The sequence below is a fragment of the Carex rostrata genome, chromosome 2 (assembly GCF_964058835.1).
Source record: "Carex rostrata chromosome 2, lpCarRost1.2, whole genome shotgun sequence".
Classification (NCBI taxonomy): domain Eukaryota; kingdom Viridiplantae; phylum Streptophyta; class Magnoliopsida; order Poales; family Cyperaceae; genus Carex; species Carex rostrata.
In genome coordinates, this window is record NC_135919.1 from 4219335 (window position 1) to 4242699 (window position 23365).

At 33.5% G+C, this 23365-nt stretch overlaps 2 protein-coding genes and 1 long non-coding RNA gene across 3 annotated transcripts; 1 reads left to right on the forward strand and 2 right to left on the reverse strand.

The window, feature by feature from the left end:
• Positions 1-1067: 1067 nt before the first annotated feature.
• On the reverse strand, positions 1068-2945 carry LOC144548986 (uncharacterized). Its single transcript, XR_013509532.1, has 2 exons — positions 2501-2945; positions 1068-2233 (listed from the first exon to the last, which is right to left on the reverse strand). It is a non-coding gene; the product is annotated as an uncharacterized LOC144548986 (long non-coding RNA).
• A 4081-nt stretch (positions 2946-7026) lies between these two features.
• On the forward strand, positions 7027-10132 carry LOC144569763 (CBS domain-containing protein CBSX5-like). Its single transcript, XM_078320239.1, has 2 exons — positions 7027-7408; positions 9134-10132. Exons 1-2 carry the CDS (start codon positions 7092-7094, stop codon positions 9981-9983), a joined length of 1167 nt encoding a protein of 388 aa, XP_078176365.1. The 5' UTR covers positions 7027-7091; the 3' UTR covers positions 9984-10132.
• A 10156-nt stretch (positions 10133-20288) lies between these two features.
• Positions 20289-21571, reverse strand: LOC144567234 (disease resistance protein RPP13-like). The gene is made up of 2 exons (XM_078317324.1): positions 20866-21571; positions 20289-20529 (listed from the first exon to the last, which is right to left on the reverse strand). The coding sequence occupies exons 1-2, from the start codon at positions 21489-21491 to the stop codon at positions 20289-20291; spliced, it is 867 nt and encodes a 288-aa protein (XP_078173450.1). The 5' UTR covers positions 21492-21571.
• Positions 21572-23365: the final 1794 nt, after the last annotated feature.

Sequence of the window (23365 nt, forward strand, 5' to 3'; positions counted from 1 at the left end):
TCAAAATTGTCATAATATATTGCTGTCAGATTAATGTATTCTATGTAATTGGGGGGTTGTCTGATGTGCTGTGTTTTAGATAAAAATATTACAAGTATGTTTGTTTGACCTATATATTCTTAGAGGAGGGTTCTAATGCTTGTCTCATCATACATCATCATATCTCATATTTTTTTTCAATACACTAAGTCAAGATTCTATTTCATGATTTGTGCGAATGAAGCAAATTGAACAATTTCGAGCATACATCATACCGATTTTGAGTCCGATGTCCATCGAACTCCCCGCACTTTCCTCTTCAATACGGCAAAATGCAACTTGCATTGAACAGTTGGAGCCTTGGAGAAATTAATTTTTGATCTTTTTCCAAGGCCAAAAACTCAAAAAGACAAGACAATGAAAGGAGAAGAGAGGAAGGAGAGCCATGCTCCATTTGGTGAAATGCAACTTGCAAGACAATCAGATGACTATATAATTGGTTTGTTACACTTAAAAAAGCTCATAAATTACAACTCTAAGAATCAATTGGGAAAATAAATATGATTTTAAAAAGGCATGTAAACGGGGGTTAGTCCAAAATCGAGCTAATCCACATGCGTACTTCGTTGACTCGCGTCTCCAATTTTGAAAAGCTGCAAAGGCTGCTTAAGTGCAACCCCTTGAATTTGACCGGAAATAAATCTGCTATGACCTTAGGGATTGTAGCGTCCTACGATTCAAAATCCAACCTTTTATTTTTCGGATGTACAGATCTCCATAGACATTGCTTTGTATGCACGAATCTCAAAACAAATGAAATGTTGGATTTAGAATCGTAGGACCTTACAATCCCTTAGAGCATCTCCATTGGTGCAAGTGATTTGCAATTGCAAATACACATCGGAAGTTAAAATGAAATTAACTTCAATTCTAATTTCAAAATCCCTCCATCGGTGCAATTCGTTTTAATTGCATTTTGAATGTCACGTCAACAATATATCCTTATCAACCCTTTCTCTCTCCCGACTTGTTCACATAGATAAAACAAACATAAAGTCTCTCAGACCTCTCTCTATTTTTTTTTACTAAACTATTGGCAGTAGCTACCAAACCATATATTATATATGAAATTTTAAAATACAATCCTGTAGCATCATCTTCTACAGTACAACATACATCAAAATTACTAAATGAAAAGAGAATTGGCTCCTACTGGTCTTAATAAAAAAAACACCCTCAAAGATTAAAAATTACAAACTACACCCTGAGTTCAGCACTGAACTTACAATCCAGTCCGACTGGTCTACCAGGATCATACTAGTTAGTATTCGGTGCACCTCTGGCCCCTCTCCCTGACCTGGAACCATACCAGTAACCCCGTCCTTGCCAAATAACTCTATCTCCACACCCTGAACCGTACCAGTAACCACTCTCAGCACCTCACATCCACAATCAGGGCCCCATTAAGAGCAGTACCAGTGCCACATCACACAAACAAGCACGGCCACAATCACAGAAAACGCACAAGCACAAATCAAGCAACCATAAAAAGAAAGGAAGTGCTTTGTAATTAACCGGGAGACGCAAATCGCAACCTGGAATTGGAGCATTTCTCCCATTCAGTTTGTATTAAGACTATTGTTCCCAAAAAATCTGCCCCAAAATACAACATAAGCAATAAACATCTTTTTTTTTCTTTTTTTTTGAAATGAACTGACAGATGCTGCCAGTATTGGTTTTATTAAGCAATTTCTGGTTACATCCACTCTTTTACATCATTCCAAAGTGTAAGAAAAACATTGCTTTCTAACTATAATGATAAACCAGAAGATTCCCTGCTCTATCTTACTTCTCAAAATCTTTAAATCCTTCAGTCCTTAAATTTTGTTAGCACATCTCTTGTCAGTATTTTCCCTTGTAGCAGAAGGAAAATGAACAATCTGACATTTGGTGGTATTTTCCCTTGTAACATAAGCAATAAACATCAATAAATGAATAAATTTTTTTTAAGTTTTATTTTAAATTTTGAACTTAGAGAAGTTTGTTAGGAGAGTACCTGATATCTTGCAATTCCTTAAGATTCTACAATGTAAACTTCATTAAAAATATACTGAAGGTGAGAGCACATCTAGAGAAATGAAATCCTGAATAAGCATTTAAAATAAAAGGGATATATACAAAAATTTCCAAAGATGTCAAGTTGCTGACAAAATCCAATTTAGAGCTAGTTCCATTTGCTATGTCCCTAATCCATCTACATACAAATATATACAAATATACACAAAAGCACACAAATCAAATTTTTCAGTTTAGATTATAAGAAAAGGTAATTGTCGACAAAATTCGAACTAGCAGAAACTTAAAAGCTGGTTAACTTGACAAGATTCGAAACACCTTGTTCAAGCTACTTGGTAAGCTGATCCCCTAAATTTGATACCAAATTTCAGTTTGAAAATATGAAAAGAAACCTTGATCCTCTAAATTTGGTACCAAATTTCAGTTTGAAAACATGAAAAGAAACCTTTAGAGCTCGCTTATCAGTGAAATCCTGGAACACTAACTCCTTTGAAGTGAAGGTGGAGGCTCTAATGGAGAAGAAAGACCTATTGAGGAATGGGAACGGGAAGGGGGAGAGGGGAAGAGCGGAGGCAGTGGCGATGGGCTCAGATCTGTGAAGGAACGGGAACGGGAAGGAGGAGAGGAAAAACGACCATAGATTTCAGCTTCGTCATGCGCCTGTGAGAGGAAGAAGCAGGTGAGATGGAGCGACGAATACAAGAGACGAGCGAATTTGATTGGAAATTCTCCGTGCAAGTGTGATTTTAGCGAAATGAAAGGCCAAATGAAAGCTTTCATAATATGAAAGCTTGCATATTTGCCATTTTGTCTGCATCGGTGATTCAAGAAATAAAATGCCACATAAGACGCCAACGCGGATTTGCAATTGCAATTGAAAGCCGATGGAGATGCTCTTAGGATCGCAGCAGATGTATTTCCGAATTTGACCAAATTGATTTTATTAATAGATCGCTCTCTTGTGCGAGATCACGTGGGATATATATCATATCATATCGTATATAAAAAGTACATGCCATGTAGGAAGATGCTCTCGGTGACAAGAAAACCAAGTAAATATGAAGGGGGAATTTCATGTATACCCCTCCAAAATGTGGAAATTATGTATTTGTCCTTTAAAATTCATAATAATATCATATTTATTCGTTTAAACTTCAAACACTAATAAAGTTGTCCATTTTATTATTTTTTCTATTAAAATTCATTTTAAATTTATGAAGTGTCTACTCTACTTTACCCTTCATTCAAAATATAAAAAAACATATATCATATTTTAGAAAAATATTTGTCTTTTAATTGAACAGTTCCCGGCATTCTCTAATTCTGACACTTAGATATATACTTGTGTAAGCGTCAGAAGTAGAGAAATGACCCATTTGTCCTAAAACACCAACCAATTAAAAACTGACATTTTTCTGAAACATGCTACTAGTTTTAATTTTTTTAATTAAAGGTAAAATTATTACTTCATAAATTTAAACTTAGTTTTAATAGAAAAGACAATAAAATAGGTAAATTTGTGAGTTTTTGAAGTTTTGAAGGATAAATACGACATTATGAATTTTAGAGAGGGAATATTTAATTTCCAAGATTATGAGGGGTATACATGAAATTCCTCCAAACATAAAATATGTGTAAAAATATGACATGCGGAAAACACACCCGGGCCCACAGGGACGGCGAAATTTCGTCAGTATAATTTGTTTTACCGACTTAATTAATTTTAGATTGAATCAAGTTAATTTGTCATGTTTTAAACAAGACCGGGTAAATTTGTTTTCTTTTTTCTTTGAGTTGGTAAGAACAAGATATATAACATTTCCCTTAATTTATTATATTATAATAAGATTTGGTAAGCTACATATATTTTCCTTAATTTATTATCTTATAATAAGATTTGGTAAGCTACATACATTTTCCTTAATTTATTATATTATAATAAGATTTGGTAAGCTACATATATATCTTAGAGCTATTACTAGTATGAATGTATGATATCTAACAATTGAATTTAGAAAGAAAGAAAAAATTGTTATAGAAGAAGAACTAGGGTTTTCTTAAATTTTTCAAGTTCTTGACAAGTTTAACTTCAAAATTATTAGATTGGTTTCAAATGATGAATTTAAACTATTCAAAATTGAAACTAATCTACTTCACAAGAGATGTAATGTATTTACGTATAAAATCTATAAATTTTCAAATTAATTTGAGATAAAGTCAAGTGGTAAAAAGGAATAAAAATGAATACGTCAAATTAATTGAAACTATTTTTATCACTTGACTTCATACTAATTAATTATAAAATAATAAAATTTTCTTCTAAATGGATCTTTTGGGAAGTTGATTGGTTTCAAATGCTTAGATTCATCGTTTGAAGTCAATTCAATAAATATTGAGGTTAGGCTTCTCAGACCCTTTTATGAGTTTAACTCTAGAACCAATCACTTTGATTTCAAACAAAGAATTCAGATTGTTTTCAACAATTTAGATTTGTCATTAAAATTATTATAATAGATTTTAAGGTAAGTTTTACTCTTGCGTATGATACATGAAATCTTTTGCTGTGAAATTCTCTAACTAGCTACTTAGACAGTTGCTACCAATTTTTTTTTTTTTAAAAAAAAAAAACAAAAATCTCTAACTAGCTTCACCAATATATTTGTCACTATTGTAAATAACAGTATTCAATCGTCGGACGGATAGGGTATCTCAGTATTGTAAATAACGGTATACAGTCGTTGAACGGAAAGGATATCGTCAAGCAATTAATTGAAAATAATCGGCCATAATTAGAAATAATCGACTAATTAATTAAAAAAATCTATAACAATTTGATCACCACCAACTACTAATCATCCTAAACAGACATTTTTTTACAACACTGATATTACTTGGATGTCCCCTTTAAGATTGCCATGCGAGGATACTGATTTAATTAAATATATCTCATTATATAAAACCATCTACTTTTAATTGAGCTCTATTTATTTTCATCCAAGGTTGGACTGAGTTGAAATAAACTTTCTGTAGTTTGAACCGGAAACATGCATATTTTTTTGTTTGATTTTGCTTAGTTAGAAAGATAATTAATTAACCGAAGCTATCAATTTAGTGAAATTACACAAACGATATGCGACATAAAATATTTTCGATGTTTACAACTTTTGCTAATTTATGACGCCAAAAACATACACAGAGGTGTGCAATGAAATCCAATTTAATTGAAAAGTGATTTAAAAATCGTTAATTTTATTGAGGAGGGTTCAAATGCACCCAAATTTTTGTGCACCCAAATACACCCTATCTTTCAAATCATTTTTCTCCGTTTTCAAAGTCCGAATAGTCAATCCGAACCGTTAGATGCGATCTATATATTAAGATGTGCTTGGAGACCAAATTTTACATTTTTTGGAATTTTTTTACTATTTATTAAGCCACTTTGAAAATCGCTGATTTTACATTTTCTGGACCATTGGATCAGCGATTTTTCAAAGTGGCTTAATAAATAGTAAAAAAATTTCAAAAAATGTAAAATTTGGTCTCCAAGTACATCTTAATATATAGATCGCATCTAACGGTTCGGATTGACTATTCAATCTTTGAAAATGGAGAAAAAGAATAGGGTGCATTTGGGTGCACACAAAATTGGGTGCATTTGAACCCTCCTCAATTTTATTTGCCTTTTCAATTTGTACATCTTTTAATTCCGACAGATTTATTTATTTTTGTAGTTGGAGTCATTCAGATGTTGTTGATAATGATGTAGAAATTAATGAAATTAATGTCAAGGAATAGGCAATATTAGTGAGTTTATTTATAAATATAATCATGGACAAAATTGCTATAAAAATAGAAAGTAAATTGTAAATATTCCTTTAATTAATAAAGATTGCATACAAAACTTGACACAACTTAAAGTGATTAATCGTCCTCGAATGAGTGAACAATTCTTAAATTGTATTATTATTTAGTACATAATCTATTTATAATGTAAGAGTAGAACTAGGGTGTTCTTAAGGCTGTGTTCCAGTTGTCGCTCATTAAAGAAAAGAAACGGGAGAGGAGGGGAAAAAACAGGTGATCGAATCTGACCGAGGCTGTTACCGTGCTCCAGAAGAGAAAAATAAGAGGAGCGGCAGGGAGAAAGGAAGAACACGCTATAGAAAAGTTACAAATTTTGTCACCTCCGAATCGGGGTGTAGAGGGAAAACGACCGCCGATCTGTTCCTTCTCCTTCCGTTCCTTCCCTCTACGCGGTGGTTTTGTGGAGCACGCCCTAAGTTAACCAAGTTTCTTGGTTCAAGTCTGAAACCCGTCAAATTGATTTTAAATGACGAATCGGAACCGTTGAAATTCGCCTACCTTACGAGTGATGCGTCTACATGTGAAAATTTTAAATATTCGAATTAATTTAGTACAAATTTTATTAATTAGAAAATTTAGAAGTCCGGGTAGGATTTTACTTACTTTTTTTTACAAGGTTTATATCCAAAATTTATTTATCAGATTAGTCAAAATCTATTCATATTTATCAGATTAATTTAATATTAAATCTGTAATAGCAAATTGATGGAATCGTTCGAATGGATCGGATTAAATCTGTATGGTTAGAAATACAGGTAACAGACTGCATCTATCCTGTTATTAGGAACTGGAGAGAATATCTTACACCAGACATATCCAGTTAATATCCAGGTAATAGACTGCATCTGTCCTGTTCAAATAACTGGAGAAGAACAATCAATTACCGACTCGTCCAGGGGTAAACAGTTTAACAGATCCGTTTTAGCTTCATGCAGCGCACATACTATAGAATCTAACCATAGGTGCATGTGTTTTTTTGGGCTGCATGAAGCTAATATTGCTCTGTTAAACTCTTTCCCCCCCCGTCCAGTTTCCTCTTTCTATATAACCCCCTCCCCTCAATAAATCGAGAACTCCATCTGTTCCTCTCCTCTCCTCTCCTCTCCTCTCTCCTAGTCGAAACTTCAGCTTCTAACCTCACCTCACCTCTTCTCTCTGTTTCTTTTTTGTGCATGGCAATAACCCTCCTGAATTCATACAATGTTTCCGATTTGTGCATCGGCAAGCCGGCGCTGAGATCGTTGCCTCCGACTGCAACCGTTGCCGAGGCTCTCTCCGTTCTGAAACGAGGTGGCGGCGCCGTGGCCTTGTGGGGCCCACCTGAGACGAACCCAACCATTGTAGGCCGACTTTGCATGGTCGATGTGCTCTGTTATCTCTGTGCCGAAGAGAACCTCTCTTCTCCTTCCTCTGCTCTGTCCGCACCGATCTCTGCTCTGCTCTCAGAAGGATCGGATGGTCTTGTTCGAAGAGTCGAACCCAAAACTAGGTATTTTTTTTTTTTTGCCTTTTTAAGTTTAAATCGAGTTTTAATAATAACGCGTTGCCAGGGGTAAAGATTTTAAAAGGGCACTTCTGGCTTCATGCAGTGCACGGACTATAGAATTTAAAAATTGCTGCATATGATTTTGCGCTGCATGAAGCCAAACGATGACGACATACCACACAAAGTCTTACAGTAAAAGATGCCACAAAGAATCCGGATCTTTCTTTTTCCGATTTTCTTGTGGTTTTATTTTAAACAAGTGGCGAAAAATGTTTGTACTTGTACAGCTGCCAGCTGGAATATACCACCGAATATATTACCCTTTTTCATTGGATCTCGTGTGGAGATCAGGTGTAGCTTTTCGTGTCCATTATATTCTGTATTTACTAATTAATTCATTGCCTTTTGAATTTGAAGCAGGTAATTAATTATAGATAAGTTACCTGGGCCTGTTCATTTAAGACCTTGTCGTGTTTGCTGCAGTTCGATTAATTTACTAAATTGCCATCATGGCATTAGCTGTCAATATACCACTTATAAATTGCCATCAAGGCCAGTTAGCTGTCAATAAAGCTAAAATATATAATTTTGTTCAACTGACCTGCAGACTTAATGTGCAACTTTGACAAGATAGTTTATAATATCTTATTTGAATGTATGTTTGGTTGCAAAACAAGAATAGCAAGAATAGGCAAATCAAGAATAACTATTGTTTTTCTTATTAGAATAGGTCAATAGGCAAATCTCAAATCCCTTAGGAGTAGCCTATTCTAACAAGACAAAAAGTTTGGATGCACTATTCTAACTATTCTAACTCAACCAAACACAGAATAGGCTATTAGGAATAGCCTAACTCCAAAAATAGCCTATTCTATGTGGAGTTAATTTATCAACAATGTTAACCATTTGTCAAAATTGTTGAACTAACGAGTAGCATTGGAAAGTAAATAAATGACATTGTTAAACTAATCTATTGCACTGTTAGCTAAATCTCTATTGGATATTGATATGGATTTTAAAATGTGTCATGTCTTGTGACGGGGACACATTTTAAAATGTAAATTTAGTCCAGTTGGGATTCTCTACCATTGGAGATGTAGCTTGACAGCCTCATAATTTCAGCAAAACTGTTAAAGCTTAGTTAATTATTGATTGTATTGGATCAGAGAAAGTAAAATTCAATTTTTAAGATCATATGGCACGATCTTATCCAAATGGCAATTTCCTATTTATTGCCTTGCATTGTAGCAGGGCAAGTTGAAAAGACTGGCCATTGAGAAGAAAAACATTGGCCAGGTACGGTTGCGCACATGTACTTTCTTTTTACTATATTATGTCTGTGAGAATTTCCTTACTGTGCGCAATTTTTATTGAGCAAAAGGTATGGTTGTTTAAATTACTTATCGCAAAAAAAAGAAAATTGCAAAACTATTAAATGGTTCTGATTGTCCGGTGTTTTAGTGCAGCTCGGGGCATTAAATGGTTCTGAAGCCAAGACAAAGGGCCATTTAGTTAAAATTGAATAGTTTGCTGCAATTTTACCCGAGCTACATTTCTCAAAACAATACAGAAGATAGAACAATCCTCCCATTTGATAATTTTAATAAAATTATTCACTTATCCTAGCAGCCCAAATTTTACCATAAGAACTTTGTTGTCATTGGTTGAAACTGATAAAATTGATATGGATTTCATTTTGCTAATCAACCATCTTATGTACTATTACAGTGTACTTGATGCCCTAGACAAACTCCTTGAAGGAGCACAGTACTTGGTTGTGCCGATCTGTAAACGCTCAACCCCTCTTGGCCGCAAGAAAAACAGCTTTTCTTTTGACTTCTGCTGGTTGACGCCAGAGGACTTTGTCAGATTCTTCCTGAACAACATTGCTTTTCTCTCGCCGACTCCTACTCTCCCCATCTCCTCTCTTGGTATCATCCGACCCGCAGAATACACCATCCACCACTCTACCCCTGCTATTTTGGCTGTGCCACTCTTGCGTGCTGCTGTGGCGACCCAGTCGTCAGTGGCAGTTTTGTCTGACGACGGGCGTCTTGTTGGTGAAATCTCGCCATACACTCTTTCCCTCTCTGACGAATCTGCTGCTGCTGCTATTGCCACTCTGCCTGCTGGAGACCTCATTTCCTTCTTAGATTGTCAAACCTCCCATCCTACATCAACTATGCGCGCAATCAAGTCACAGTTGAAATCTCAAAACCTTCTCGGCATGTTGGAATTGCTCGAGCCAGATGTATCATCCTCTAATTCATCGATTGTCTCGGCTAGCTCGTCTGGCTCAGAGTCATCCGGGTGTGATTCATCAGATGAGGAACCCACTATTCGTAGGATCAGGAGAAACGGGAGCTATACAGCAAGGATGGGAAGGAAAAGGGAGGATGCCATTGTGTGCCATGAATGGAGCTCGCTTGTGGCAGTCATGGTGCAGGCATTGGCGCACCGGGTCGGATACATTTGGGTCGTGGATGAGGAGTATGGGCTTGTCGGCATTGTCGAATTTCTAGATATCCTTAATGTTTTTCGGGAACAGTTTAGAGAAGTACTAGAGGTGTCTATTTAGATGGTCTTGTGCAGTTGGAAATTTGGTAACTCGGGCTTTCTTTTTTGTGAGGGATCTGTTTTAAAATGTGTTGTGCTTGCGGTTAAATTAAAATTTTTGCAAACGATGGAAGCATTGATGTTAATAATTTTTGCTAGAGCAGTTTAATTTATTACCAATTGCCCGTTTTTTTATTCATTGGTGCATTCAGAGCAGTTTATTACTGTTCATCACTTTTTTAATTAATTAGGCGAGAGCAGTAAAAAGGTTTGAAGGCGGTGATGCGATACGATCGGTTTTTTCTATGTCAAACGCACTACCCAAACATTTTCCTTGCAGCTGTTTTTTTTCAGGAATTGTGGCAATTAATACTATCTGAAAAATATCCAATCCTACAATTTCACACTGTAAAATATGTGAAAATCAAAAGACAGTAACAATTCTATAACTTTTTAAGTTTTCCAATTTGAGATTTTTTTTCTCAACAGATAATAGTATTATAAAAACATCCTTTGTAAACATATTGTACTGTGATTGCAGGTTTGAAATTCAAATGATTAATTCTTTTGTAAATATTAAATAGTTAAGTGACTTGACTTACAAATTTTACTAAAAAATGCACTGTTGCTGTAACTTGTATATCATATAATAGAAAATTAAATCAAATCTCATGACAAAATGAGAAAACATGGGGAATGTGTATATAGTAAAACATAAAATAAAAAACCTTGTGTTATCAACCGTAATTTCATAACTTTAAATAACGCTCCTGCTTCTTTGGGTGTTGGTTTTTCTCTGCTATATCTTATCAAAATACACAGATTTCACTATATAAATATCACACTCAAGAGTCAGGAAAAACAATTAATGTTTTGCATGTTGGTTGCTAGAGCTACCTAGAAGTTGGGACCTTTCCTTTTATTGTATTATTTTTTTCCTGATGATGTATGAAACGGCCTGCCATGAACCTAACAAGACCAGCTGTAGACTTGTCATTATATCGCCCAAATTCAAGGAAACCACTGATTCCAACTTTGAATGTTTGTCTATAAATGCAGCATGATAAATGTTGGAGCTTGTAGTAAAGAACCAATTAATACTTCTTCTGGTGTTCAGGTGATTTCATCATTTGCATCCCTGAGAAATTTATAATAACAAGTCACTAATTTAGATAGTTTAAAAGAAATTAGAAAATGATGTTTCAGTAGGAAGGAGACTTTTCTTGTTTCATATAAAATTATCATATTTAATATTTTTTAGGGGTATAAAAGAAACTATTATGTCTAGATCTTTTGTCATTACTTGTGGAACATGCAAGGTACGACAGTAGGTGTGCTTTGATGTGTTGTAATTTAATAGCCTCAGGTTAGTATGGAGGAGTACATACCTACAGTCTATTTTAGTCCTTTCAACAAAATAATAATCAGACGAATTTATGTGGGTTCTTAATTAATTATTAAGTTTCATCAATGGTCGAAATTGTCGTACTGTTTGTTTGGTACGGTTTATACTATATAATATAAACCGTGGAATTAGTGGTATATACGTTAAAATGACACTGAGTACGGCTAGTATGGTATGAATGTTATATGACACTAACTTAAAAATATATTAAATATACTTCAACAACGAATCCATACTATTCAAACTGCATATTCGGACCAAATATATATTTTCTATTCGGATTGCAACTGAATAGGAATATTTGACCGAATAGACCGAATATTACTACATTGTACTAGGCTATATAGATAGTATAAACCGTGGAGTTGGTGGTATATAGGTTAAAATGATTATAGATAGTATAAACCGTGGAGTTGGTGGTATATAGGTTAAAATGACACTGAGCCCGGCTAGTATGACATCGGTGTCATATGACACTAACTCAAAAATGTATTGGATATACTTCAACGACGAATTCATACTGTTCAATCTGATTTACAATATGAGTGATATGTTTATATTCAAATTTTATATTTTAAAAAATATTTTACTACCAAGTCAAGGTAAAAAATGAGTGTATTAAAATTAACTTTTAAAAAATCTCATATTTGACCGTTTGACTTGATATTAAATAAACTCACAACTAATGAAGCAGATCGATTTGAATGAGTTAGATTCGTCATTTGAAGTCAATTCGATAGTTTTGAAATTAGTGGTATATAGGCTAAAATAACACTAATGTCATACAACCCGTAATAACATTTGATGTGTTTAGTGGTAGCACAGTTGTGTTCGTTAGTGGTTCAACATCCAAACAGTTGTAAGCAAGCAAAGTAGTAGTAGTAATGTTTTTTTGAAAACTTGATAGTAGCTACCAAGGTTCGTGAGGGGAAATCGAACTCTCGATTTTTGGATATAACAACTCTAGGATATTTTTCTAGCCAATTGTGTTACCTCCCCTAGTAATGTCAGAGGAGAGTTTATTGGAAGAGGCCTTTGGATAGTTTATCTGACTACTTGACCATTTTTGGTATCAGTCGAGGTAATATAGAACATTTATGTTTAAGACTTGGACTGTTCGATTATAATTCAGGTCAACAGGGGCAGACATATGTATATGTTCGTTCTGAATTTTTAATTTTGTAAAATTTATTGGCCCATATCAGTCTTGCTCTTTTCTGGAATTTATTTTACCTCTCTTTAAAAAGCCCAAAACTGTTGGTTGGAGGCTTGAAGCCCAGTTGAAATTAAAGGCATGTTCAACTCTCAATTCCGCTGGGCTAAAACTGTTCAATTCTCAAGTCCAAAACTTTCTCTGTGATTCTTGTCTCTCTCTCTTCAAATTCCTGTTAAAAAAAGTGGGAATGACGCGTATTATGCATTTGATCACAGTTGAAAGTTGGAATGACGCGTATTATGCATTTGATCTGTGAAACTGTCTAATTGAAGCAAATCTACCTCATTTTATGTATAAACCGGACACGATCCGTTTGGAAAACTCGTATTTAAACACTTTAAAGCGTAATAGATTCTGACTCGTTACTCGTATCTAGATTGAGATGAAATGAAGTGTGCTAGTAAGAATTTAGTAGGGTTCAATGGAAATATTGAGTTTAATATAATAAATGTAGAATTTATCTTTATGATCGAATATTAATTGTATAGTTCTCACATTTTATATATTACAAACTACAACAAAATAATATATGATAGATAATTCAAAGGACACAATAAGTAATTTGGATTACAACATATCAGCTTCTGCTTCTCTATAACATAAAAAAATATATATGAAGTTGGTTAGGGTGCTACGCGTAGCATAGAGGGCTTCTGTGCAACGGCTCAATATTTGAGTTTTCAAAATCCTATTGGTCGATTCGAGCGGTTCAACATGATCTCCATATGAATATGTACTTACAAACCAAATTTTACATTTTTTAGAATTTTTTTACTATTTTTTTTAGATAGATAGAAAATCACTTGATCTGAATGGTACATAATTTTCACATCAAGTGATTTTCTATCTATCTAAAAAAAATAGTGAAAGAATTCTAAAAAATGTAAAATTTGATTTGGAAGTACATATTCATGTGGAGATCATGTTGAACCGTTCGGATCGACCATTAGAATTAAAAAAAACTCAAATATTTTAAGCAGTTGCACGAAGGCCCTCTCTGCTTTGCGTAGCATATTAACATTTTCATATATATATATATATATAGAGATGGGCTACGGTGAGTTGCGAAGTAAAGCGACTATTTTACTTCACGCTCATATTTTGTGATTTTTAAGTTCAAAACGTCAATCCGAACCGTTCATCTTGTTCTCCATATTGAAATGTGCTTGGAAACCAAATTTTACATTTTTTGTAATTTTTTTACTATTTATTAAGCAATTTTGAAAGTCGCTGATCTGATGGTCCAGAAAATTTTACTGTTTTTTACTGTTCACAGCAAAACAGCAATTTTCAAAAATGCTTAATAAATAGTAAAAAAATTCCAAAAAATGTAAAATTTGGTCTCCAAGCACATTTCAATATGGATTAAACATCTAACGGTTCGAATCGGTCGTTTGGACTTTCAAAATAAAAATACGGCGTGAAGTAGAAACGCGTTTTACTTCGCAACTCACCGTAGCCCACCTCTATATATATATATGGCCAAGGATAATTCTAAGTTTGTCGAAATGTAAGAGGATTCCAATGGAGATAAACTGACAACGAATTAAAATTTCAGTTCTATATTCCGTTTGACAAATGTATGGAATAGTAAAAGAGTGGAAAATGGAAGATGCTTCTATTCCATACAATTTCAATCATGTTTAGTGCGATTGGAATAATGGAAGAGTGGAATTGAGCCAATTCCTACGTGTAGAAAAATCACTATTTCTTAATTCCACCTCTACCATAGAATAGTGAAATGGAATAGAGAGAGACTAAAGTGTAAAAGATGAGAGTTTGACTGCATAATTTCATTCCAATTCCAATTTTTCACTTTTTCTCTATTGCATTCAATTCTATTCACCTTCGGCTACTATTTCTTCACAATTCTCCACTCTTTTCTTATTCCACCACAATTCCATTGTGCCAAATAAGAAAAATAAGAGGATTCAATAAAGATAAACTGACAACAAAATATTAATTGTAGAATTTACCTTTATGATCAAATATTAATTGTAGAACTATACAATTAATATAAGAGGAGGGATCAAGTTACAACATTTTTTGAGTTACAACAAGCATTATTTACATTTTCAAAGTTCAAATCGTCGATCCAAACTGTTAGATGTGATCTCTACAATAAAATGTGCTTGGAAACCAAATTTTACATTTTTTGGAATTTTTTTACTATTTATTAAGATGGGTACAAAATTCAATGGTATGAATTTGACTAGTTTTTGTACCCACCTTAATAAATAGTGAAAAAATTCCAAAAAATATAAAATTTGATCTCCAAGCACATTTTATTGTAGAGATCACATCTAACGGTTTGGATCGACGATTTGAACTTTGAAAATATAAATAATGCTTGTTGTAACTCAAAAAATGTTGTAACTTGATCCCTCCTCTTAATATAGAGTTAGGCTAATATGACACTAGTGTTATATCAAACTAAATAACACCACATCTTAAACCCTTAGATCTGCTTTAAGATTCGTACAAAATGAAGTGCTTGAACAGTAAAAGCGGATAGTACGAATCTTAAAGCAGATCTAAGGGTTTAAGATGTGGTGTTATTTAGTTTGATATAACACTAGTGTCATATTAGCCTAACTCCTTAATATAATACATGTAGAAATGTAATATGCGGGCTCCACTGTACGGCCATAGAGCCCAAGAAACCAAGACGGCCGGAACCTCTAAAGTAACTCAAATGTTGTGTTTCGATCCAAACCGGCTGGTTAGAGATGGCATGTTCAAATCTCTTTAATATCCGTGCTAAACCAGATTGGACGGCCCCGATATAAAATCAAAATTTGAGATGCCTTCGGTGATTTGAATTCAGAAGGTGAATCGGACCCTAGCACAATATATTTTTATTCATTTGTTTCTCTGTAAAAAAGAAAAGAAAAGGTAAATACATATTTAAATTTTCATAAGAAATATGTCAGAGTAAACAAAAAATCTTAAATAGAAAAAAACAATAATAATTCCCACCAATTTATTTATACTAATAGTTTATAACTTTATTTATTTTTATAATAGCATAATAATTAATAAGAGTAAAAATTATTTTTTCATCCTTTAAGCTTGCTTATACTCAACTTCCTTAGTCTACGAAATTTTATACAATTAACTGGTTTCCACGTGTGACCAAAAAAATTGAAGTGTAATTTTTGCTGGCCCGCTTTTCGAGTGGGGAGGTAAACAATTTTTTGTTATTAATAAAAAAATTAAAATTTATATAACAAAACAAAATTGTTAGGTGTGATTTATATAATTTTTTCTATATATACATAAAAATTGTTATTTTTCAATTTTAGTTCTATATATATCAATAAATTGAAAAATCAAATTTATAAATTATCCATGTCAACGTATTTTATGAAGAGCACGCATTAAGAAAGGGGTACCTTTACTGAAGCTTTGATCTTTCAAGCAAAATTGGGTTTTCCTCTCTATTAATTTAAACTATGAAAACTTAAAAAAAAAAATTGAACAAAAATAAACATTTAAGAGCTTTTGTTTGTAGATTCGCCCATTATTTTGAATCTTTGGGAATGTATAATTATTTTGAGATGAAATGAACAATTTATTTTATCTTAATTGTAAATTTCTTCAAACTGAAATCATGTACAATCTATTTTATTTGTTGAAGTTTGGTTCAAAATATGTGGTGGATGTTCGATAATTAAAACGTTGAAAGTAAAGTAACAGTAATATTTCAATTATTGAATAGGCAAGTGTAACACAAAATATAACTCTTAAATATATGATAATTACACTTGTCCAGTTGTCCGTAAATAATTAAGCATAGTGAAATCCAATTGATTTTGCAGTTTTACACATTTTTCTATAATTATTTTTTCAATATGTGATAATAAAGGATAAATATTAAGTTACATGACTAATATGTCGTGATTTGATTATGTCACATGATTAATTTTTATTTGTTTTACTTCATGACATGTCACGACCAAAACGGAGAAGAACAATTACATCACATGAATAGTCATATCATGTGCGGCTATGCTGTAACCACACATGATGTCATCAAACAAGATATAAATGGTCACATTAACTATTTTTCGGATTTTAAGTTAGTTTGTTGAAAAAAGAGACAAGAAATAATACTAAAAAATATGGAAAATTGCAAAAATAAATTAAATAAAGTAGAAAAACAATGTTGAAAAAATTGATCACTAGAACATAACATATATGATGTGATGTGCCGTATGGATCGAGCCAATAACGACTTGACTAATTTTCTTCACGGAACTGAAATATTCTTTGAAGTAGCAAACCGTAGCATCTCATAAAAGTAAGCTGTGGGTTATTAGTTTATGATTGTGCTATCAATCGTATAATATATGTTCCATTTGCCATCCACAGGTCAGGTATAACATAGTAAAATATATGTTTTTAGTCGTGTTAAGTCATATAAAATTTATTGAATAATCACATGCAGCCAAAGTCCTTGAATAGATCTATGAGTGGAAATTAAAAGAACAACATATGAAAGCGCTACATAACACCAAAAAGCGTACAAGTTCAAATAAAATAGTATAAGAAGTAAGCCAACTATAATGAATAAATAAATGAACTGTGATCAGGGATAAAATTTTACAGAAGGAATATGCTTTATTTTCCACTCGTCTTCTCCTTGTAGCCTAGACTTGACCACTTCCGTAAAATTTAACTCGAACTTTTCAAGGTTGACCAAATATTGCAAGTCAGGAACTATCTTCAGTTCTCGACATACCAGTAGGAGTTGGTTGAGCATGGGCATATATAGCACCCTTCTCTATTTTCCATTCCTCCAAATTATATCCAATGAGTGTCAATCGATGCAAGCGACCAAAACCACCCATGGAGCAGATCATCTGTTTTCTATCAACTACTTCAATGAACGACCCATTTAGTTTGAGTACCCGGAGGTTTGGCAACTTCTCTAATTGAGGCATCGGATCTTCCTCAAAATTAACACGCACAAGTGTTAGCTTAACGAGATGGGGTGGGAACGCGGTAAGGTCAACAATTTCTTTTCTGACCCATATGCCCCACTTCAGGTGGAATGAGTGCAAACAGTTGTGCTTTCTGAAGGATGAGATGCAATCTGGAAATGTTATAGGGCTGTCCTCTGACATTTCTAAATGCAGTGAACCCAGATAATTTAGGTTGCTTAACAAATTGATCAATGGTTCCCCAGCAACATCTGTTGGTACAACAATCCCCAACTAATGAATATTGGGAAAATTAGGCAGTTTTACAAACCAGTCTTGCCTTAATTGGTTTCACCACTTTTAAGGTCAGTAAACTTTGTAAGTCTGTTGCGTATGGTGGTCCCTCTGGAACTTCTCTACAGAAAGGACAAATGAAGAAGATGATATGGCTCAACTGTTTATTACCCCAAAAGGACGGGGGCAACTCACCGTAACTTTTACAAAACAATGTACGCACCATTTTAAGATTCGTAAGGAGATCTCTTAAAAAATATAACAGTGGGAAAGCCGCAATACCAACTATGACTATTCTCATCAATCCTGAAATATTTCAAGGCTGTCAGGGTATTCAAGCCCTCCAAATTGTTTTTCCCAAGAACAAATGTTGGCAATTCACTCAAGTGTAAAACTCTTAGTGTTCCAAATCTATTGAAATTTCGTACATATCCGAAATTTATCAAAGAACGAACATTTTTAGAACAAGCATGTTCTATCATATCGTCACAACCGTGAAGTGCAACACGACGTGCACAAATACTACGACTCAACTTGGTCTCATTCTCTGAGATTACCGTCAGAAAATTATCCTCCTTAGCCTTTTGAATAGCTAGGTCCCGTAAGAGATCATGTATATGATAGCACTTGATTTTACCTGTACAAGATCTCCTTGAGACTTGTATCATGCACCTGTTAGTTTTCACAAAAGTTGAGTATTAGTTATTAATATATTCAATGCGAAGCTAAAAATAAATATGAACAATGAACGCTGAAAATACAAATACAATAATCATAATAACTAATTATGATTTTTTTTTATAGTGTTGAAATTGCTTTTGGTTTTGACAATGAGAGGGGTAGGTGTCTAAAAAATAATCGTCCTCCAACCAGTTCACTTTATCTTTCAATAATGATCGTATTATTTTTAATATCAGAGGTGGTATTTATTTCTTTGTCACACAGCCATACAAGAGCTCTGCACACTATTTATACTAGTGTATGTCAAATGATTGAATTTTCTAGATAATACATGTTTTTAGTGAATTCCTTGTTACCGACTTTACTAATATAATGCCGGTTGACTTTTCTAGAGTGTACTTCTATATTACCGACTATATACATGTTGAGTCTTCTACAATAGAAATTCAAGTACTTTCTTTATTACTGACTATATAAGACGGTTTGATAATTTCTTGAATATCCCAGAAAGGGATAATGGGGTTGGGCCTTCCTGGGCTGTTTACTATTCAACCCTGGACGTAGCATGGTAGTTAGTGTTTTAAAGTAACTGGAGAGGAACTGAACTGCCATCAAGATTTTAAGACATATATTTGTTAAATTTTGTTGCAAAATTTATAATTTACCAAAATTAATTAAAGAGATATACATATGAGAATTGTTTAATTGGTATAATTCCATTCCAGTACCATAATATGGATTTGATACATAGAATAAAAAACCAACCATTTTATGAAAAGAGAAAAAAATATTTGTAATTGCAGCTGACAAAATGATTTAATGATAATAAATATAATATACCTTTGGACAAGTTCCTCCAAATAGCTTTTAGCAATATCCTCAAGTAATTTGATCCCATCTTGTTGTATGAATCCTTCTGCAATCCACAACTGAATCAGAGTTGTTGATTTGATTTGATAGTCCTCTGGAAAAACACCAAAATACATAAAGCACGGCTTGAGAGAAGCTGGCAAATCCTCATAACTGGGGGATATAACACTCATGAAGCTGCTACCATCAGTTTGCCAATCCATTTTTTGCATTACCTCATACCTAACATAATTGGGATTTTTTCTTGATAAGATACCGCCAAGCACCACCAATGAAAGAGGCCATCCACTACACTTTTTGGCAAATTGAGTTGCTAGGTGAAATAAATCATCGGGGCATTCATTTGCAAAATGATTCGGAAAGATCTTCTTAAGTAATAGTTGTTTGCCTTCTTCTTCATTTAAGGGTTTTATCTCATATGGCTTAGATTCAATATCAGCATCTTCAGCGGTCTTAGCGAACCTAATAATGATCAGTACTCAAAACATAAGAACCGTATATTATTAGAAGGAATCAGTTGACAATGGTTATTTTTAAAGTCTTAACAATAGTTTTTTGTACAAAAAATCATGTCAAGTTTAAAAATTGAATAAATTTACAAATATATATGGGACATATGGATAGTATAACAATCGGATTTTATGTAGTTCAAATATTGTTTGAAGAAGCATCAAGGACCATTAATTTCGAACCTTGACATTTCAAATTATTTAATGTACGGTAAAGCATATATCAAATCTTATCACACTTATAAAAATTATATAGTGGTTTATATAGATCATGTCTTTGATGTGTATTTAAAATTAAACTTTTATTTTTTAATATTGTTAATATTGTCGAAAAATATTACCAAATCATCCCCTTATTAATTAATGTAATACTATTTAACAACAAAAGAAATGCCACAAAACCTGCTTGTAATTAATGTAATACTATTTACCAAATCATCCCCTTATTAAGTTGAGTCCAGACATTGCTTGACCAAACATCATCTAATACCACCAGATATCTTTTCTCTTTCATGCATTTGTTAAGCTCAATAATTAAATACTCTTCTTCCTCATTTTGCCTCTCTGATCCGATCTCCTTCAGCAGCTTCATCAAAATACTATTCAGCTTGTAATTTTGAGAAATAGTTAACCAAATGGAGATGTCGAAGTGACGCTTAACTTCAGAACTATGAAATGCATCAAATAAATTAATTAGATAATTATACAAGTAATTAACATACTTATACATCTTGGAAGTTAAGACAAACTGAGATTTTACCAAAATTAAAATGATCCATTATTTATTTTTTTAGTGCATGGTGATGAAACTTCGAGCACTTAAGTAACATCACTCGTACATTTAATTTGCGATAATTTCTACCTTCCTAAACAAGCATCTTTAGTATATAAAATTATTCTCTTCAGGTGAAAGTTAAAAATTAAACCAATAATTTTGTTTAGTGTGTCTTATTTATAAATAAGTGTGTCACATATTTAAAAAAATATGAAGTTGCTATAGCTACCTTTTGTACACTTCTTTTGCGAGTGTAGTTTTTCTTGAACCACCGGCTTCAACAATTGTGATCACAGCTCGCCTCATAGTGTTTGTATCAGTGAGTTGTTTGACAATGGTTTTCTTGTCAACTTCAAAGCCGACAACCTCCAATTCATCTATGTCAGGATGAACGAACGGCCTTATAGGCAGCATGACAGATACACCAGCACTACTACTTTCCTTTAGTTCTTCTATGCCGTATTTTTTTCTGTTTTCTGTTATTTCAAAGATCCTCTGGTTGATCTTGTCTATCTCGCTACCTAGTTTGTGTTTGGAAATCATTTTTACGGGCATCTTGCCAATCCTTTTGAGTACGTTGCGAAGGCCCTCCGGTTTACCTCTACCAACCTCCTCCAAAAACTTGTCTAATACGTCTTCGATTAAATCTCCGACTTCCCGAACCTCTTTCACCCATTGTTTTACCCTCTCATCTTTGTGGCGCTTTGCATCTGCATCTTTCAAGAAAGCCTGGATCCATTCGAGCTGGCGTTGGACCTTCTCGGCCTTGTCACGTACCCCATAAAGAGAGAGTGCTTCCTGAACAACCGCATCGGCCAGCTTGCCAAGAACAAGATTCACGACAATCTCAGCCATCTGTTTAATTTGTATAAAAAGTGTACTGGGAAATTAAGGAAAAGGTGAATAGTTGGTTTGTTGTATTAATTAGGAGTTATTGTGGCTGTAAGAACGACAATGGAATATATATATAGGTATGAGAACAAAACAAAGAGAGCTTCATTTGTTTTAAAAAATAAATGAACTGGCCATCAGATTACTTTAATTGACAATTCGATAATCAAGTCAACATCTTTTTGTATTTTTTTAAGAGAAAAAGTTTTTGTCAACTGAGTTTTGTCCACCATCTGTCCACAGATCTTATCCACTCTCATATAACTAATTTTAACGGCTTGGTTCCACCTTTCAACGGGTATTCAAATCTTTTTCCAGATTTCGCTATTTAAATATTCATTATTTTTCCGATCCGATTATCTCTTTCTTTTTGTAATCTCATTTTCAAAACAAAACCTCTCATCTCTCCTCTCTCTCTCTCACCTATCGCCTCTGTTGATTTTGCTTTCAGTTTATAGAGAAGGGCCAGGAGAAAAGGGTGCTTAGTAGAACCTTGATGAAACTTTCAATATTGTCGTTCGTTTCTTTCGCTTTTTTAGTAAAGCATGGGCCAACGATTAGGATTCAACGCTGCTCACACGAATTGCTCTCAAGCAAGGTTGGAGGCAGGGATACGGGCCAACAATTAGGATTCTTTCGCTATTCAAATCTCATTTGAATTTACCTTCTCTGTTGATTTTGCTCTCATCTCTCCCCTCTCATCTCTCTACCGACGGCCGCGACGACAACGAGAGTGGATAAGAAAGAGATGATCGGATCGGATCGGAAGAATAATCTGGATCAGCCGCGACAGCAACGAAATCGTAATTGTTATTTTTTTATTTACCTTCTCTGATACATTTTTCCTTTGCAATGTCGATTTTAATTGAGATTACTGACTCGATCTCATTTTTTATACATGATCGCAATGGAACCTTCAATCGTGGAGCGCGATCGAATAGAAGTTGTTTTTGTTGAAGAGCACGGTAAAATTCAAATCTAGTAAGTTATTTCTGTTAAATTTATTGTTGTCATTGTATGCAGTAATAGATCTAGCATTTCAAATGAAATCTGGAGGAAAGAGATGATAAAGAGGCGATATGAAGTATTGATCTGTTAATTTTACTGTATTGCCCCGTTAATTTTACAGTATTCATCTTGTCATTTTACAGTATTCATCTTGTGGAAATCTGGAGGAAATAGATGATAGAGCGGCGATATGGAGTATTGATCTGTTAATTTTACAATATTGCATTGTTAATTTTACAGTATTCATCTTGTGGAAATCTGGAAGAAAGAGATGATTTGTTAATTTTACAGTATTTATCTTATAATTTTACAGTATTCATCTTGTAACTTTACAGTATTCATCTTGTGAAAATCTGGAGGAAAGAGATGATAGAGAGGCTTCTTACTCATCCGAACAATGAACACAAGAGGTTTTTAATATAAAAGTTATTTGTCCATAGTTTTTTTGTTGCTATTATGCTATTCTGAATGTTGCGGTGAATATTTTTATCTTGTGTTGAACAGATGTTGTTTGTGGTGAACATATGTTGTTTTGTGGGGAACATATTTTTTGTGTGATGATGGATGTATGTATAGATTTAGCAATTTTAGAGTATACATGGTATTATTTTATGTTTTATATTTTACAATTTTACAGTATACATGATTCTTTATAGGTTATAGTTTAAACTGAAATGTAGCATTTGTTACATTTTATCTTACAGTATAGATGGTATTATTTTATGGTTTAGTTTTAGAAATTTTACAGTATACAAGATTCAATTGAAAATTTACAGTATTATGTGAAAATTTTACAGTATACAAGATTCAATTGAAATTTTACAGTATAC